The sequence below is a fragment of the Cariama cristata genome, unplaced genomic scaffold (genome assembly GCF_000690535.1).
Source record: "Cariama cristata isolate BGI_N322 unplaced genomic scaffold, ASM69053v1 scaffold19016, whole genome shotgun sequence".
Lineage (NCBI taxonomy): Eukaryota > Metazoa > Chordata > Aves > Cariamiformes > Cariamidae > Cariama > Cariama cristata.
Window position 1 is genome coordinate 290 of NW_009621770.1, and position 18,910 is coordinate 19,199.

The following is an 18,910-nucleotide window of genomic DNA, read 5'->3' on the forward strand; positions in this document are numbered from 1 at the left end:
AAACTGTTTCCCAGGGGACTCTCTCAACCAGTGACCTGAACAGGCCAGAGTCTGCCCTCTGGACGTCCAAGGTAGCTGTTTTGCTGTCCCCTCTCCTTACCTTACCAAGGATTGAAAACTTTATCATTTCATGGTCACTATAAATAATTTTTAATTAAGAATATAATTCTTAATATAAGAATATAATTTAATTTAGAAATAGAGAAGTGAACTGTGACACAGAGCAAATAAGATAATTAGTAAAACCCAAACATGCTTTATGAGTGAAAGGTTTTAATTTACTTTATTTTGCAAAGTCCTTTGGAGAAAGCTGGAGAAGATGGTAGCTTCTGGGAGTAGGTTCTCATTGGACTTTTTCATGCTGATGTGGAAAGTATTGAGGGTAGTGCTTGGGGAGGGCAGAGTGACTGGGGTGGGATTGAGCCTGCAGCTGGAAGGCCTTGGGGCTGAAGTCAATGCATGCTGTCTTTCATTTTAAGAAGCAACAACGCAAGACTTCTGTCTGTATTCAGCATCCATTTTTTTGCCAGTGCTTATCTGTTATATTTGACCTGTTGTGACAGCAAGAGAGAGTGAACAAAAAGAGAAAAAAATGCACAGGTTTTATTCCTGTGTTTTTCTGGTTTTAAAAGGGTAGGCAATATGATAACTTATTGTATGCAAGAGCTATTGATAAAAGAATGAACCTTGATTTTTGGCATCATATGGACACCCATACCATGCTGTCTTGAACCTCACCCCACCACTTGCCCTTTATAAGATTTGCTCCAGTTTAGTAGGTCCAGCAAAGAAATTGCATTGAAATACATTTACAACGTAAAGATTTGAAAGGTGATTCTTCTTACATAGACTGTCAAGTGTTTTCATAGCACGTGTACTTCTATAGTATTCAGACACACTTAAAAATTTCATGCCTATGGGTATTTAAGAACATGGAGTCATTTCCTTCCAATTTTAATCCCTACAGCAAGAAGAGGCATAACTTCATACTAAAGTAACACCTTTAAAAGAGATGGCCTTTCTTGTTATGTTACATGGCCTTGACTGTTCTTCCTGCTCACTCTGAGTAATGGGAAAATCTGAATATATTTCTAGCTTGTACTAGCTAGACCACTGCAGCACAGGCAATGAAAAGTATTATTAGGGGGAGACGAACAGATAAAACTGCTGTGTGAATGAGAAATTAAAATCTGTTTAACAGTATACTTCACAAGAACTAGTGGCATTAGAGACAGTAAGGTGGATAGCCTCGTGCCTTCTGTTTAAGGCAGCAAAGCAGCGTTTGCATCTGACCTGTGCCAAGGTTTCTGTCTACCCTCTGCTGGTTGAATCATGGGAAGGCATTTTATATATGGGTCGAAAGCAAGTTAGTGTTTTGCTTAGAGGGTCTGTCCTCTTGAGTGTTCTATAGAGAGAGGAGGCAGATAAAGAAAAACAGGGTTGAAAAGAAGCTAGCCTCCCAAAGAGACACCACAGACAGTGTTTTTTGTAACAGCACAGCAATAATCCAGACAAAGGTAATGAATGTAGCAGTTGTTTCTGGCAGTTTTTCCTTAAAGAATGATGGGATATGGGGTTTTTGAGCTGTCAGGAATTCCCATCGCTTTTTTGGAAAGACTGACTTGTGGAAACTATGCTTTACTGCACAGTTAATGCCCAGGAATTTGCTTTGTCTTTTGTTGCAGAGTTGCTGCTTGAATCAGTGTTTCTCAGCGTTGATCCTTACATGAGGTATATCTTTCTCTTCTTTTTAAATTGCTGGCTAAGTTACCTCATTTGATCTCCCACTTAAACCTCAAAAGAACATGTACTGGGAGCACCCGCTGTTGCCAGAGTCCCAGATGCCTTTCTCTGCATTTTATAAAATGTGTGTAAATTAGAAGACTCCCAATATGGAGCTGTGGGAGATTTAGCCAGACATTGGGATATGATGCTGCAGCCCTAGACTTTTCTTGGAGTCTGCTGTTGTTCCTTGTCATGTCTCTTCCATTGGAATGCAATGGGCTCAAATAAGACTGCAGCCCTTTTGCAGTAGCTGCTTCACTTGTCTTAGCAACCTTGTACTTAAGGATACATATTCTAAGTAGGAAATTGGTGATATGCCCATGTTAATAGGTGGTAGTTCAAGCACAGGGAGACTGGGTAGTTTAAAGAAGGCTGGTGGACCCTAGTGTCAGAGATAGTTCTTTGGCGTCTCAGACTTCTTGTAGTGGTGGACCATGCGGGGAAGGTTAATGCTATTGTGTCCCCAACACTGTAGCCCAGTATTTGGTCAAGATGGGATGCTCAAGTAGCTGGCTATGGAAAACATCCAGTTACGTCATTACAACGACAAACTCTTTGCGATCGGTTCAACATCACTGCTTATGCTGTCTTTCTGGGTCAGACAGTAGCTACTACTTCATACTGTATATCTGGAACATCATTAAAGTTGCTTACAGTAAGCCATCTCTGCTTGTGTTACAGACCTTACAGTCGAAGGGACATGAAGGAAGGGGATATAATGATAGGAACACAGGTTGCCAGGTAAGATCTTTGGTTCTTGTTTTCCATACACATGTCAGATCTCAAAAGAATGTACTGACATTTGAGACATCTGCAGGCTGCATTACCTATTCTTGACTTGAGTCTACATACTTCTGCAACTGCATTCTTATCTGTAATTGATTGGAATGTGTTTTTCTTCCGAGAACCTCTTTTGCCTTCTCGGAGAGCATTTAGCCCTCTGATACAATCTCTATGTTATTTCTGGCAATAATGTTTCCAAAGGAAATTTTTGCAAGCAGATGTATGAAGGACAAACCATTGTACTTGCCATTAAGTGTCCACTTCACATTTAAAAATATGATGTGCTGGTAATTGCATGCCTGAAACCATGCATGCTATCTACTCCAGCTGAGAATACCTCAGTGTCACCTAAGGTACAGCTCTAGCCAAAGGATTATCTAACCTTAAATCCATCCTTTCCCAAGTTTGTGGTAATTCAGCTGCACAGATATTTCCCTTTGTCAGCTTGTTCCTGCTGTGCTGCCTCTAAATTGCTGCCCAGGAACATCTGTGGCCTTTGACTCTTTTGTTTCTCTGCAGGAACACTAAGGGCTGGGATGAATTAACAACCAAGTCTGCTGAACAGGCAGCCAACTGTTTCCAATATTTCAAAGCTCCTTACCTACCCCTTCCCAACGTAGTTTTGCCGTTGGGCTAAGAAAGTTGAATTTTCATTTGGCATAGAGACACGACAAGTAGGAACTTCTCCCTGTTATTAGATACTGCTTTCTATCTGGTTTTGTTTCTCCAAGAGGTTCCATCTTCAGGATCTTTCACCTTTAAATGAGGTGCAAGTTGTCTGAGAAGGGAACTGCTTGTTACAGCCTATCTGTGACTTCTTGCTTTTCCACTCTTTAATCCCAGCATCCTCTTTCCTGCCTTCTAACTCACAGATGCCTAGTCTGAATTCTTACTAGGCTGGTGCTAGTAAAAAAAAAATCAGCACCCCTGTGGGAACATTGGATTTGTTGTGGGCAGAGCTGAGTCTAGAACCATCTTGCCCAGTATCCCCCTGGTGATGAGAGATTGTAGACATTTCAGGAATGACATCGAAGCCTACAGCATCAGCAGATATGGGCTAAATGTTCTGACATGAAATATTTCTTTTCTCCTGTATCACAGGGCAACAGGAATAAAGGAGGAAAGAACTAGTAATGATTTGTCTTTGGCAGGGTATTTTTTTTCTTTTTTTTTTTTCTTTTAAACAGGGTTGTAGAAAGCAAGAATCCTGCTTTCACAGTGGGGACATTTGTTGTGGCTGGAAGTGGCTGGAGAACTCATTTCATCTCTGATGGGAAAGACCTACAACTCATTCCTTCCAGTTGGCCGGAATCACTCCCCAGATCTCTGGCTCTTGGGACAGTTGGCATGCCAGGGTGAGTTTCAAGATGCAAAGGCAACTATCCCATGGCTTTTGATGTGGAAGATGTTTCTGCCTATCTATATGACCTTTTCCCTCATCTTGTTCTACCAGCATGTTGTCATTCACTCTGGTAAAAAACGTGTGTGCTTCCAGATGCCCTTACCCTGTAGGTGGCCTGAAGTTTGGCCCATCCTCTAGATCAGAGGAGATTTGCTTTGGACATTACAGTGTCTCTCCTTGAAGAATTGTAATAAGGTAGGAGGAGGATCCAGGAGGGGCTGGAAAGAATCCTGTTCAATCTGAATTAATCTCAGTGGAAAGAATGAAACTTCACTGGCACCTGGACTAGTCTGCTTTTGCTGATTGGATTCTTCTGCTATCACTGTATTTCCAGAATTGCCCCCAAAATGGCAAAAGACAGTTGTCGTACCGTGCAGCATAATAGAGATCCTTTAAATTGCACTGCAGCAGACAGAGCTGCTGTGCTTCGGAATCCATATTCACTACTGCAGTCTCTCAGTCATCTTCTCACATTTCTTCTCTCTTTCTCTGTAGTTTGTATGGGAGATCAGGACTTGCTCAGTCCTGTTGACACAGAAGGCTTTCAAAATGATTGTAACATTGTGTGTGATGTAGAACTTCTCAGATTTCATTTTTATCATCAGGCACGATGGATGTTTTTCCAGACAGCTGCTAGATGGATTCAATTCACCCTTTCAGTTCAAACCAAGTAGGAAGCTCTAAGCTTGAATTTAGAAGAAAAGTTTGTTGGGATACTGGGACAATTGATCATGTTGCTTCAGGAAGCTTGTAGAGCCTGATGTAATTCAGTGTTTATATAATCAGTGGAACATGCTTGAGTTAAACTTTAGTGGTTCCTACAGATTACTTTTCACCCAGTAGCCATAGCTGTGCACAGTAGTCCTCAGGAGCACTGTGCACATCAGTTCAGCAAGGTTTTGCCACTGTTTTTCCTTTTTCTGCCAGCTTTGATTTATGATGAGTATTGTTTAATCTTTGCCTCAATTTGGTGGATACCAGTTGGCTGCTGACCTCTGTCTAGTTTGGATCTACTCTCTCTTCCAGTGTGTAACTGAGTTCTTACCTTAGGGAATTATCTCTGTATTTCTCTTTTTGGCTAGTGAGCACAAGGAAAGCTGTTTTCAACAAAGGTAGACTTCTGCCACAGCATCCTGTTTCCCAGTAGTATTATCTGTTTTGTTTTGTTTTGTTTTGTTTTCTGGGATGGCTGTAGAAAAGCCAAATTTAGAAGTTTGGGTTAATTTTTGTATTTCATAAAGAATGAGGAAAACTGAATCTTGTTCTGGTTGTGACGGTTCAATGTGGTCAAGTCACATCTCTGTGTCTGCTGTCTTTTGTTCCTCACTGAGCATTCTTTCTTTTTCTTCACAGCCTCACTGCATATTTTGGTTTGCTGGAGGTCTGCAAGATAAAGCCAGGAGAGACGGTGCTGGTTAATGCTGCAGCTGGTGCTGTGGGTTCTGTGGTGGGGCAGCTTGCTAAAATTGGGGTGAGTGGCTTGAACTGCTTATACTTGCTCGTCAGAAGGCTCACCTGGGAGACAGGGGAACAAGGCCATGAATGATGAGGAGGGCAAGCATCCCTGAAGGCATGCCTACAGTAAAGTCTTGAGATGAGGCAAGCTCCTGAAGATGTAGCAAAGCTAGTTGAATGTTTCCTAGAGCACAGGAACTTGTATGGTGATGACAGCGTGACTTTAAGGGTGTGCCCTACACGCAGCGCTCTGTAAGCGTCAGCTTGTGTTGTGAGGGCATGTTTAGAAATGTTTTCCTCCTTTCCTTGCAGGGTTGCAAAGTGGTTGGCTCTGCTGGCTCAGATGAGAAGGTTGCCTATCTGAAAAAAATAGGCTTTGATGAAGCCTTTAATTACAAGACGGTTACATCTCTGGATGAAGCACTGCACAAAGCCTCTCCTGATGGCTATGACTGTTTCTTTGACAATGTGAGTTCAGAGAGAGGGTCTTGCCCTGAGCAGACTGCCATTTTTCTTAAACTATAGCAGGAACTCAATGTTGTATACATCTAACTGTAGAATACACCAGGAACTCCATATTGAGTACCATCCAATTGAGAAAGGGTCTCTGTAAGAGCTTACTGCTTTCCACTTCCCTTCCCATACTTATTTCTGCAGCTGACTTGGGCAGTAACAGAAAGAACAAAGACCAGAAGGCAAAGCTGGATTGCTGGCGGTGTTTGTGAAGGGAGAGAGAGAAGCTTCTCTTCACTCTCTGGAAAGTATGGCACATTTTGGTGAGGTGAGGATCACCACTGAACATTTAACTGATGCTGAACAGAGAGAGCTCCACTCCATTCCTGGCCCCACCTTGGGCCACAAGCAGTTCTCTGCTGTTGCTGGAAAGGGAGCAAGCATGGATGGCCCCGCGTTACATGGTCTGAGTGGCTGTACCAGTACCTGTAAATGAAACAGTTGCAAGGCCCACTTGTAAAATTGCTGGAGTGGCATGCAGAGGGTTTCTGGCCTCTCCCAAGTACAACTGGAGTTAATAGGGCCTGTGGTCTGTTCTCAATAGGCTGTGTGAATGTGACAATCTTGTTTTGGAGGCTAAGAGAGTTTAACAGTATGGCTGCAGTCAAACCATGCCAGTTCACCTTCAAGCCAGAGAACAACTCCTGGCTTTTTTCACTTCCTAGTACAGCTAACGTACGCATTATACCTGATAATATAATACCTGGCACAGGGCTATTAGCTGAGATACTGGCCTAAAACTCCTTGACTAGCTGCCGGGTTTAAAGGGCAGCCATCATTACCCCTTTAGCGTGTCTTCTTTCAGCAACGTCTGCTGATCCAGGGGTGACGGTGCTGTTGTTCTGTATGGATTACAGTGCGCCTGCCTTGCCCTGGCAATCGATATGAGTGCACGGTGCCACAACAAAGTGCTTGCTCCTATGGTAGGAGCTCCTGGTTGCTTTGCCTCACCTTTCCAAATTTAATGTCCTGGGCTGCCAAGGTCTGAAATAGGTTTTATGGTCACGTCCGTTCCCTTCCCTCTCACTTCTAGCTTTTGTGTAGAGCTCTCCCCAGCAGTCAATTTTCTCACAGCTTTTCTCCATTAAAAGCTTCTGAGCACAGCACATCCCTATGTGAGAGAAGAGAATCATTAAGTAAAAACTTGACATCACCTTGATGTGAAGAGATAAAAGTGCAGACTGGGGTGGGGGAAAAGCAGAGGTGATGCTTTTTAGTGCCCCTAGACATACCCCTTAGGAGGAGGGATCTAAGGGCAAGTCCTGCCCAACGCTTCCAAACCAAGCTTTGTGAAGCAGATTTTGTATTAAAACTGATTCCCTGAGTTCATAACTAATGTTTAGAAGAGTGAGATCAAGTCCTTGTAGGTGGAACTCACCTCTCCACCCCTTTATTGAACCTGTTGGTGCAATAATGCAAGGTTGGCAGGTTTTGGCAACCTTAGTTGGCAGTCAGTGCCAAACACTGGATTGTCTGTAATGCTGCACATGCTTTGATTCTTGTAGGTGGGTGGAGAGTTTGCCAGTATTGCTATCAACCAGATGAAGAAATATGGAAGGATTGCAGTCTGTGGAGCCATCTCTCAGTACCATGACTCCATGCCTCAGAAAGGTGTGGGCCTGTTTTCTTGTGTCTAAATTTATTTCCTGTTTGGTGATGGCAGAAAGATAGACATAATGTCTTGAGATGTTATGGGTTGTTTCCGTATGCCATTTGAGTGTATGTATGTGTGTACACTTGGGTAACTAACCACTGCTCTAGGACAGCGGACTCCTTGTGTGTACATGCACTCCTCCTCCTTTGTGCACACTTGTATGGGATGGAGAACATGAGCTGATTAGAAATGAAAGAGAGACTAAACTGCTTAAAACAGGACTCCTCAGGGCTCTCAACAGATACAGACCAGTAGAAGGCAGATGTGGTGGCATGATGCCACTTACAAAGTACATACTTTTAGATGAGAGAGTGGATTTCCCTCTGGTTTTTAGATGAGGCAGCTTAGAGTTTTGGTTTTTTTTTTTTTTCCCTTAAGATTTCAGCTACTGGTGAAACTGCTGGGAGATGTGGCTGAGATGAATATTCACTTTCAATAGCATAAAGTTTTTCCAAATTGCCTTCTGGAAGACATGGCAAGTCTGAATTCTCTTTGACAACTGACTGGCTTTGGACTCCCAGATCAATTTAAAAATGGGACAGGCTTTTGAGAGTGGGGAGACTATCAGACATTTTTGTGATTGAGGGAACTGTTGTTTAATGTGTATAACTTTTTTGAGATTTAGGAAGAGCATGAGAGCTTGGCAGGCTATCAAAGAAGCTGTCAAAACACTATTTCCAGGACTCAGGTGAAGCCCCTCAGGAAAAGCTGAGGCCTCTTTGCTTCTGAATGAAACTGTTTTCAGAAGTGTTGGATGTTCAGCCCCACAGCTTTACAGATCAGGCCTTTGTTTCCCCGGGTGACTGTGCATGAATCCTTGGCCTTTTGTCCTGGAAATTCTGTTTGGAAAAAATAGCAGTTACTTCTGGCTGGAACAAAGTGATTCAGTGGTCTTTACCTGCTCAAAGCTCACTTTATGCATTGTGTCTTATTTTAAATGAAACTGATATTGCAGGTAGTTTGCTGGTTCTTTTCTCTTGCAGGGCCTTATGTGCAGGTTCCAATAGTCCTCAAAGAGCTTCAGATGGAAGGGTTTTTGGTGACCCGCTGGAATAACCGTCGGGAGGAAGGTCTGAAGGCACTGCTAAAATGGGTCATGGAGGTAAGGAAGGAAGGGGTAGTTTTCTGTGTTCACATCATAGCTTTCCTTTTTGCAAGGGGTCTCTTGTGGTAGCTGTTGAGGTGAGGTCCCAGCGTGATACTTTTTTTCCACCTGACTTGATCTTTGAGCCTTTTGGGCACACTCAAACCATAGTGAACATGCCTGATCCCTTCTGCTTTGTTGAGATCTGTGATACTAGGTTGTAGACTTACATATATTCCAGAATACATGTAGGCTTTGAAAAAGGATGCTTCCAGAGTAATTCAAAACAATTCTCTGGCAATGAAGAATTTCATATTTAGAGTAATTTCTCTATTTCTCATTCAGAAGTCTCCTTTCATTTGTAGTATGAACAAGGATTTCCATTGCAGTGTTGTGCTGAAACTACTGACAATAATGGATGTTTTTATGGAATTGGGAGCTGGGCTTTAAAGGGATTTTATAGGGAACTTCTTAAATTTTATTTTTCTAAATGGAGGCTGAGTTTAACACTTGGTTCATGACTGAAAAGCTTGTGAGTGTGACCACTAAAGGCTAAGAGGGTCTAGCTTTTACAAACATGAGGATTTGGGATGGCTCAGCTTTTAATCACTTAGATTTGCAATTCCATACTTCCCTATGGGTAGAGACAGACCTGGCTTTGGGGGAATAATCTCCTGTCTGTCCATTGTTCGGGGACCAAGTAACACTAAATCGGTCCTGGTGTGTTTTTATAGCAGTGACTTTTGCTCGCTGTTACGACTCCAAGTATCACAGAATCATAGAATGGTTTGAGTTGGAAGGGACCTTAAAGATCATCCAGTTCCTGTCCATGGGCAGGGACACCTTCCACTAGACCAGGTTGCTCAAAGCCCCATCCAACCTGGCCTTGAACACTTCCAGAGAGGGGGCATCCACAACTTCTCTGGGCAATCTGTGCCAGTGCCTCACCACCCTCACCACGAACAATTTCTTCCTTATATGTAATCTAAATCTTCCCTCTTCCAGTTTAAAGCCATTGTCCCTTGTCCTCTCACTACATGCCCTTGTAAAAAGGCAAACAGAAGGTCTTGCAACAAAAGCAGATCCTCACAACAGCCCACCTAGTTTTGCAAAGTTACCCTGGAACATGCCAGCTTGCATGTTTCAGATTAAACATACAAGCTGGAGAAAATTCAGTTGCAATTTAGTCTCCTGAAGATGGTAAAACCTAGGCAGCTGGTGAATGAAAACTCCGCAATTTCCTTTCTTACTTTTGACAGGGAAAACTGAAGTGCCATGAACAAGTCACTGAAGGATTTGAGAACATGCCAGCAGCTTTCATTGGAATGTTAAAGGGAGAAAATCTTGGAAAAGCCATTGTAAAAGTCTGAAGGTCACATAATCCTGGGAGACTGGCACAGGAGAATGTGATTCTGTTAAGTACTTTTAACTCACATTGAAATGTATGTTTCAGTCTTTTTGGTAGACGTTCGGTGATGGTAACTTCTGTTAATAGTTGAGCTAATAAGTGTAAGTATATGCCAATCACTTTGCTCTTGAAGAACTGGAGAGTTGCTTCCCAAAGCTATACAAAAAAAAAGTGCCTTAAAACTGAACTTCATCAGGACTGTAACAGATTTAATAGTAGCTTGAACCTTTCTACAAGTTGGCTTGTAGAAAGGAAAAGCAATTGGAAAAGCTTTGCCAGCTGATGGCACATCTGATGACTAATGTTTACCCATTGATTTGGCCCAGAACTTGGCAAGAGGGATTTTTTTAACCAATACCAAGGAGCAAACAGGCTAACAACACCTGGGGGTTCCCAGCTTCCTCACTGGCTGGCTTTTTATTACTTTCATCAGGAAATGTAGGTATCTATATCTCAGTTATTCTGAGATTATGGAAAGAAAAAATAAATCTGTTAATGAACACTTTGCGTGTGTTACAGTTCTGTTTGTGGAATGCCCTCCTCTTCACTTCCTTGCAGTTAACAGAGTGGCTAAAATATTACAAGCACTTATTCATCCCAGCAGATCTCACAGTACAGTTGATATGGATAGGTCACTTATTTCCTTGAATAATTTAGCCATTGGTGTCCAAGCTTAGAGTTGACCTTGGTGTTCACCCTGGCTCTCCTGGAGATCAGATCGGTATGCTGGCCCTAGCTATGTTAAATTGGTGTGCAGGACCCACATGGTGCTGAGTGAAGGACACACACAGGTTAGCAACAGTAAATATCTTAGATGTATTGAAAAAGCCAGAACAACAACGTACAGGATACAGATAGGTATTAAAGATGATGGTTATCCATCTTCAACCACTGTGGAGGACTTCTTGGTTAATTTTCTGGGTGTCATTATTGATCTGTGAGAGGGATCCTAAGTGGCCTTAATGTCTTTCTTTGCAGTACCAGGATTAGATGCTCTGTCTGTCAACAAGAAGAGGTTGCTTACTCAAGATGTAGATCAAATGATACTTGCTCAGTGGACTGAACAACACATACGTCCTGAAATAGAGGTTGCCTGGCCACTGGGGAAATAATGCATCTTGGCACAAGTAGGGGAGAGGTTCTGGTTGCTTTACAAGGTTTTCTGAGGAGAACGAATTGCCAGTTTGGGTTAGCTCCAGTGCTGTGGTTTTCAGTTGGCCTCTGATAAGGATCTGTGGATTAATACCGCTGCACAGTGTGGAAAATGGTAAACCAGAAAAGGGAGTTTGTTGTCAGTAGACTTCAGATCCACTGTGTAGAGGTCTGCTGTTGTTTGGTGGCTTTTTACTGAGAAATTTTTCAGAGAGTTTGCAAGTCCTAAGATACTGAATTGTTTTAAGTCCAGTGAATTCATGATCTCTTGTTTCAAGTAAAGTTGTGATTTGGGAATGAACTAGAAATAGCCACATGGGGTTCCTGTCCCTTGGTTGGCATTGCAGAAAGATTTGTCAGTCAGAATAATCCTAGCTCAGCCTGTTTTCTCATAAAATACTGATTTGTACATTCCCCTTGCTATCTGTGTACAGCCTTTGTGCTTCGTGAATGGCAGCTGATTTTGCAAGGCTGTTTTACCCCCCAAACATGACTTTTTTTATAAAACCAAAACCCCCTGAACCTCCGAACTTCACTGGGGAACACAGCTATTTCCTCCTGAAAATCCAAGTTTTCTGTTACCTGGAACACTGCCAGTATGTGAATAATGACACTAATATCCCTCATTGTCCAGCATTGTCTGGAGGTCTTGCAGTGGTTTCTCACTGTGAGCTTGGTTGTCCTCAAAGTTCTAAACCTTATGGAAAAGTACCTGAATTTTTCCACAATGTGTTGATGAAAATAAAAAGGGAGTATTAAAAACACAGATTTTTTTTTTCCCTGACAGTCATGGGAGAGAGAGTGTCAGTGGCGCAAGGTAGGCTGAAGGTCTCAAAAACTCTATTTCTCCCCTCTAGTGAAGCAAACTAACCCTATGAGTACAATCAGTGTGATGAAGCTAAACAAGTGCCAATGCCGCGCAGCGAGCAAAGGTGCAGCGATGTGTTGCTGGCATAGGCCTGTTCTGCCAATACCTGACTACATGTGCTTTTAAGCAGAGCACTGGTCCAGCTTGCCCTCTGGCCAGTTGCACAAGGCCTATCAGCAGCAAATGCTGAAATACCCTTCTTCTAACATTGTCATTCTGCAGCTGAGCTTAAATGCTTTCTGGGAAAGGGTGAGTTCTTGGTGGTCCCACTGGCTGTCAGAAAGTGTGCAAGGGGTGGTGTGGGGCTAGGTCCTCCTTGGCACTGCAGCAATCCTTTGCATGCATCTGCAAAGCTGAAAAGGGTGTCAGCTCTGCCTAGGGTGCAGTGCCCATTCCTCAATGGCCCTGCAGCTGGGGGCTGTGCTGAGAGTCATCTCTGGTCTTTCTGTGCTGCTTTTCTCCAGTCCACGTGGCCGTGTCTGTGCCGCTAACTAAGTTACACTTAGTAAGTAGGCTTGACAGTGGGATTTCTGAGGCCACGTAGGATCCCAGTTCATTGAAAATATATGAGAGCAAGAGGAAGAATTTATTTAATAATCTCAAATGTAAACCGCTGCAGGCTTTGTCATCTGTTGACTAAATAGCTCTTCATTTATACATATCATTATTTCTAGAATAGTGGTTTAACTGCTTAATGCCTTATGCCTGCCTGTGCAAAATGAAACATTCTCTAGATTAGAGGTGTTCCAGTCTAGAAAATATTGCAACTTTTGTGTCCTCTTCCTAAGCAAATTCAAGCTGGGGCTGGTGGCAATAGCCTGCTTGAGCTCAGAACACAGTGGGAACCAGCCTTGAGGAGTTTGCCGTGGCCTCAGGAAGCCCTGGGAATTGCTGCAAAGAGCTGTAGGTTGCTGAAACCAAGGAGCTATTCCTGGAGTGCATTGCTGCCTGCTGAGCTTCTCTCATGGTCCTCCATGGTGGCTGCCCACAGGAGGGGTCAGGACAACATGGCCCAGCAACAGCATCCATTCTCACATGAGCCCTGTTCCCCAGCTGAATCAAATCCAACTTTAAATCCCCCAGCATCTCTGATGCAGTCTCTATTGAAGTGAACACAACATACCTCAGGTCCTTTGCTCTTACCTTGCACCCGTGACTGCTGACTGTAGCTGTTCATCTCTCACACCCCGACCCAGCTAGACAGCATCAGCTCCAAACAGGTCCTTCACAGCTTAGCTTGCTGCTGGCCACTACCTACAGCGTGCAGAGTTGCCTCCTGTCCCTGTCCTTAGCCCCTCGTCACTAGCTGAACATGGGCTCCGCTTCCTAGTAAACGGAAAGCCTTTGTGGCCACCCTGCTAAGCGGAGCTAAAACTGACCACTGTGTTTCCCCTATCAGCAGGCATCGCAGTTCTGAGGACTGTTCATGGTGCCAGCCCTTGCTCTTCCCCCAGACTCCTCTCTGAGAGGAGCTAGAAGGACATGCAAATAAAGGTGAAAAAACAGATTCAATTGCTTCCCTGAGGAAGTGTCATGGACTGACTCAAGTGGAGGGCAGATGACCCAAGCCTAGTCTAAAACTCCTCTTCTGTGGATGCAGTTGGGCCCAATGACTGGCTTCTCCACCTCCCTAGAGTCTGTTCACACCTCTACCACATCCACCCCACCCCACATGCTCCAGTTCCTGGGGACCAGGCAGATGGTGTCACATGGATAGAAGGAACCCACCCCCCATGCATTCTCCTCTAGCCCATTACCTAGAGATACTACCATTACCCCAGTGCTGTCAAGAGAGGGAAAAAATCACAAGGCATTCCCAGAGCCAGAGTGTGTAAAAATATAACATAGATGGTCACTGCCACCTTGTGGCGATTTGCACCTATCACAAATGTGTCTTCACCAGTTGCAGGTAGATACAAGGCTTCATGCAGCTCCCATGCATTCTTCACCTTCTCTGTGTACCAACCTGGACCATCTCAGCTTTCCCTCTCCAGTGGAGGAAAAAAATTGCATTTCATGTGGATGTGCTTCCCCAACATCTCCACAAGACTTTTTCAAGTTCCTCAAACTCATTTGGTTGATCCTTAGCAAATGTGGAAGCATCTGGCTGGGTATGCTTCTCACCTGTGTGAAACCTCCATTGAAAATAAAGATACCACAGTATGTTCAACTCCGCTCAGCTAAACCAAGTACAGTGCCCACTGCCTCCCCAGAGCTCCTTATTGGACTCTTCCTCCCGCCATAGTTTTGTGCGTAGTCTTATGACAGAGACAGACCCAGGGATGAAGGTTTCAGCAGGTAGGGTAGCATTGGTACACAGTTAGTGGTTCAGATGAAGAGCACAGACTTTGTGCCACGGCCAGGCCCCCCGCTAAGCCTCACTGCAGTCCTGCACTGCCTTTTCTCAGCATGTCAATGTATTGGGTTTATATGGGAAGGTGGAGGGGGGGCTGCAGGAGTGGCTTCTGTGAGAAGACACCAGAAGCTGCCACCACATCAGAGACACTGAGAGCCAGCTCCAAGAGGGACCCACCGCTGGCCAAAGCTGAGCCCTCTCTCATAACACATTTAAGAAAGGGTAAGAAAAAGCTACGCAACAGCAGCAGGGAGAGAGGAACAGCCCTTCAGGCCCCCAGGTGAGTGCAGGAGGAGGAGGTGGTGCTGCAGCCCTGGAGCAGAGATTCACCACCAGCCCGTGGTACAGCCCATGGTGAGACCAGCTGTCCCCTTGGCATCCCATGGAGGCCCATGCTGGAGCAGATCCACACCTGCAGCCCCAGGAGGACCCCACGCTGGAGCAGGGGGATGTGCCCAAAAGCAGCTGCAGCCCATGGACAGCCCACAGAAAAACTGGCTCCTAGCAGGACTTCTGGACTGTGAAAAGGAGCCTATGCTGGAGAAACTTTGCTGGCAGGACTTGAGGCCCATGGGAGACCCACACTGGAACAGTCCATTCCCAAAGGACTGTATCCCAGGGACCCCAAACTGGAGCAGGGAAAGAATGTGAGGAGGAAGTAGCACCAAAGACAACATGTTCTGAACTGACTGCTATCCTCATCCCCCTGCACTGCTCAGAGGTGTGGAGATGGAAGAGCCAGGAGTGAAATTGAGCCTGGGAAGAAGGGAGGGGTAGGGGAATGTGTTTATAGGCTTGTTCTTTCTATTCTACTCTAATTGTAATAAATTAATTTCCCCCAAGTCAAGTCTGTTTTGACTGTAATTTCTGAGTGATCTCCCTGTCCTTATCTCAAGCCACAAGCTTTCCTGTCATTTTCTCCCCCTCTCCTGCAGAGAAGGAGTGATAAGAGGGGCTTGAAGGGTACCAGGCAGCTAGCCAAGGTCAGCCCACCAGCCAGTCTCTCCCATCCACCACCAAATATCAGGGACAAGCACTACAGAGTTGGTCCAGCGAAGATTTCACCAGCATGTTTGTCAGGCCAATTCCTTGGGGGGCTGAAAGCTGCTTGTCATAGAACACAGCACAGAGGAGCTGCTATGCCACAGTTTGCTGGCACTGGTAAAGCAAAGAAGTTGGTTTTTGTCCTTGCTAGATCCAGCTAGTTTTGATGAATGAAGAGTAAGAATTTAAAATCAGAATAATTACAAATACTCTTACTGGAATGGCTCAAGTTGGGGGGAAAATCCAAGTGCAACCTCACCCAGGTCAAGGAAAGAATGAAAAGCAGATGGTTAGGAGTTAGGCTGACTGCTGCAAGAGAAGATGTGGAAAAGATGTGTGGGCAGTTAAGAGAATCCTTCCCCAAGTGCATGACGGCAGTTCTGGAACGCATGGATGGAGTTAAGGAGTGTCACTATTCTACCGCAACTTAGTCATGCACAGTTCCCACTCACGGTGACCCCTTGGCTCTCCCTTTCATGATAGTTAGTCCTCTCTCATTAAGCCTCATTATTCCAGCCATGTGTTCCAATTGCTGTGCTCAAGGAAGTACTTCTCTTCCTGTTGGCCAGCCCACTATAAGAAAGCAAGCTATGTAACAGGCCTGCTGACAGAAACATCTTGCCCTACTGGTTTGACAGCAAGGCACAGATCCCAGCCATTTCACAGCCAAATGAAACAAACTGCAGTTATTACCTGAGGGGAGGAGAACTTCCTGAAGCCTGTACTTCCAGAAGAAACCTTTATATGTTGTTTCTTCTCTGCCATCTACATCAAGTTTCTTCCAAACACTCGAGTCAGTTGGCCATCTACTTCCTCTCTGAAAGACACCTTTTCAGATCACTGAATCAAAGCAGTCAGTTCAGTTCATGCAAGCAGCGATCAGAGTTCAATGAAAGTGTGACTCCGCAGCACTACTGTCTGCCATATGGTAATACTGGTCTTACTCCTTCACATGGAAAACAAGCAAAAAAATGCACCCACTGAGCTCTCCAGGTTATTACTTAATACCAATGTGGCAGGGCATACCACTCAAGTTTTCAGTAAGGCTACTTGGACCCATTCCATTTAGGGCAAAACATGTATTTCCTCTATCTAGGCTTTGTTAAAGGCCAAAACCCCATGTTCTCGCCTGTTGGAAGACTCAGTCCAGTTCCCATCCTGAACTGGGGTTCTCTCCTCCCAGTAGGGGCACTGTTGCTGTAGGAGCTGAGAATCCTTACATCTCAGCTAGGTGTAACCATTAGGCTTTGCTTTCCATCACCTGTAATGACAAGGACCAACTTTAAACACACAAATTCTGGCATAACTACGGATTTGAAGAGAATATGCTTCCTGGTTCCTTTAAAGGGAGAGTTTACCTAACACATAGATCCTCACTGCAGATTCCTCAAAGAGCCAAGCCCTAAAGAACATCTTTCAAATAAGGCCATGCAAGTTGCTTTCATCACATTATGCTTACATGCCAGTTCTCAGAATGGGAAAACACTCCAGCAGAGGAAGCTGAAAGCACAAAGCAAGAACTGCTTTGCACCCCTGGTTTCAGGGCAAGAGTTACTCCAGCCTTTCTGATCTTTCCCAATCCTGTCTTGAACTTCCAGTCACTTCTTTGTCACCTGTATCTTTCAAGGCCTTTGCAGAGTGGCACCTTATAAGGCAATAAGCAAAGCCTGAAGTCAAACTCAACACACAAGCAGCATTTCCCATTAACTGCACCTTTCCCCTGCTGTAATAGATAACACAACCTAGTCTGGCCCCACCTCAGCAGAAATTCTGTATGTTGCAGCACATCTTAGCAGTTTCCCGAAGCTGGATGTTATGGGCTCCTACTGAACTTCACCTGGACTTCGCACCAGGGATTTTTTTTTTTTTTAAACCTTTCTTGCTCCCAGCTACTGCCCAGAGAGAATAAACAGGCCACCCTGAAACTGCTTTTAAAAGCAATGCTTGTTTGCAGATGGTGTAAATGTTAGTAGTGCATTCTCGCTCCAGCTTTGTTTTGTTCTCTCCCCACAAGTCTGCCCACGGCACCACTTGGCGTAGAGGTTTCCGACTTGCCTGTGTGAACAGTCTTCTTAACACAGAGCTGCACTACTCTTAGTCAAACAGCCAGAGCTGCACAGAAAACATGCTGCATGTCCTTCTTATCACATCACCACAGCCCAGAGCTTACGTCCAAGAAGAGACTCAGCTAAAGGGTGTGGTCACTTCTTGGACTAGAAAAGTCTCATTTCGAGCAGGGAACACATGTAGCAAGCTGTTGAAGGCCTCCAGTCCTCAAGAGCCAGAAATTCACGCATGCTTGTGAAATGAGTGTAAGGCTGAGTCACACATGAGCTATCTACCACAAAGACAAGAGGCTCACTTGTTCCACATTGTCTGCATATGTAGCAGGAAGTCTTGCTTTTTCATCAGTGATACTCAATGAGCAGGACAGCTCACCTAGCCCTAGCCACAGCATTAGGTATAGTTGCTAGCTACAGCACTGCTTCCTTATTTACTTAATTCTTATCCAGGACAACACCCAAGCCAGCAAGAAAGCCATTTTTATACGGTGGAAAAACACAGTTGTTCTCCTTGTTAGTGCTAAAAATGGGTGAATGTGATACAGAGGCTGGCAGGTCAGCATCGACCTAGACAATGCAATGTAGGTTTGGAGGACTGCAGAGTCCAGTTTACTGTCCAGCACAAAGAAGTGTCTAGTATGTTCTAAGAATGCAACCGTGCAGTCAAATGAAAGTGACAAGAATACATAAATCTAAATTATCTCAGGTTTAAGACACTGAGTTTTACCTTTTCAGTCACTTGTTCCCGACTATCGCCTAGGAACAAAGCAGCCCAACTCAGAGACTAAGTATACTTTCCTACTAATAGAACCAGAAGGTACACCAACAGCAAGGCAAAACTGAAAAGGCAAAAAGGCAGCAGCTCCAAGTCCTACCTTACACTTCCATGGTAGGTTTGGTATTCTGTACTGATAATTGGTATTATGGTTTGATAAGCCAAGTCTTAGCTTTGACATCTAAAATGAAGCTTGACAAATTTTAAAAGAATCTCTAGCTAGAAAGAGATAACAAAGAAAAGAACCTATCCCACCCAGTGACCATCCTCTTTTCTACAACTCCTAAACTTCCCTTTCTATATCTGCAAACTAGACTGTCACTCTTCAGATTATAGCCTGGTGACTACCACACATGTAAGGTGGCAGCAGCCTTCTCCTAAAGCAACTGTCATTGTTGTACCATCCAACACAATTTTCCACCTCCAGCAATAAGGCAGTAATAGAACAGGTCGCATTTGAGAAGAGTACTTGTACCCAGGCAGTACTCCTTTAACACAGCAAAAACTGACACCCTGATGATGTTACGAAATTCCTCACATTTTCATTCAAACACAGGGCAATATCCAG

The 18,910-nt window shown here is 44.3% G+C and overlaps 1 protein-coding gene across 1 annotated transcript; it reads left to right on the plus strand.

Annotated features, from left to right (window-relative positions):
• Nucleotides 1-1,685: 1,685 nt before the first annotated feature.
• PTGR1 (prostaglandin reductase 1) lies at nt 1,686-10,131 on the plus strand (the record flags this gene model as incomplete). Its single annotated transcript, XM_009702109.1, has 8 exons — nt 1,686-1,731; nt 2,467-2,526; nt 3,756-3,923; nt 5,324-5,441; nt 5,738-5,893; nt 7,444-7,549; nt 8,576-8,694; nt 9,936-10,131. Coding segments are annotated over 8 exons (884 nt in total), but the record flags the coding sequence as incomplete, so codon positions are not given.
• Nucleotides 10,132-18,910: the final 8,779 nt, after the last annotated feature.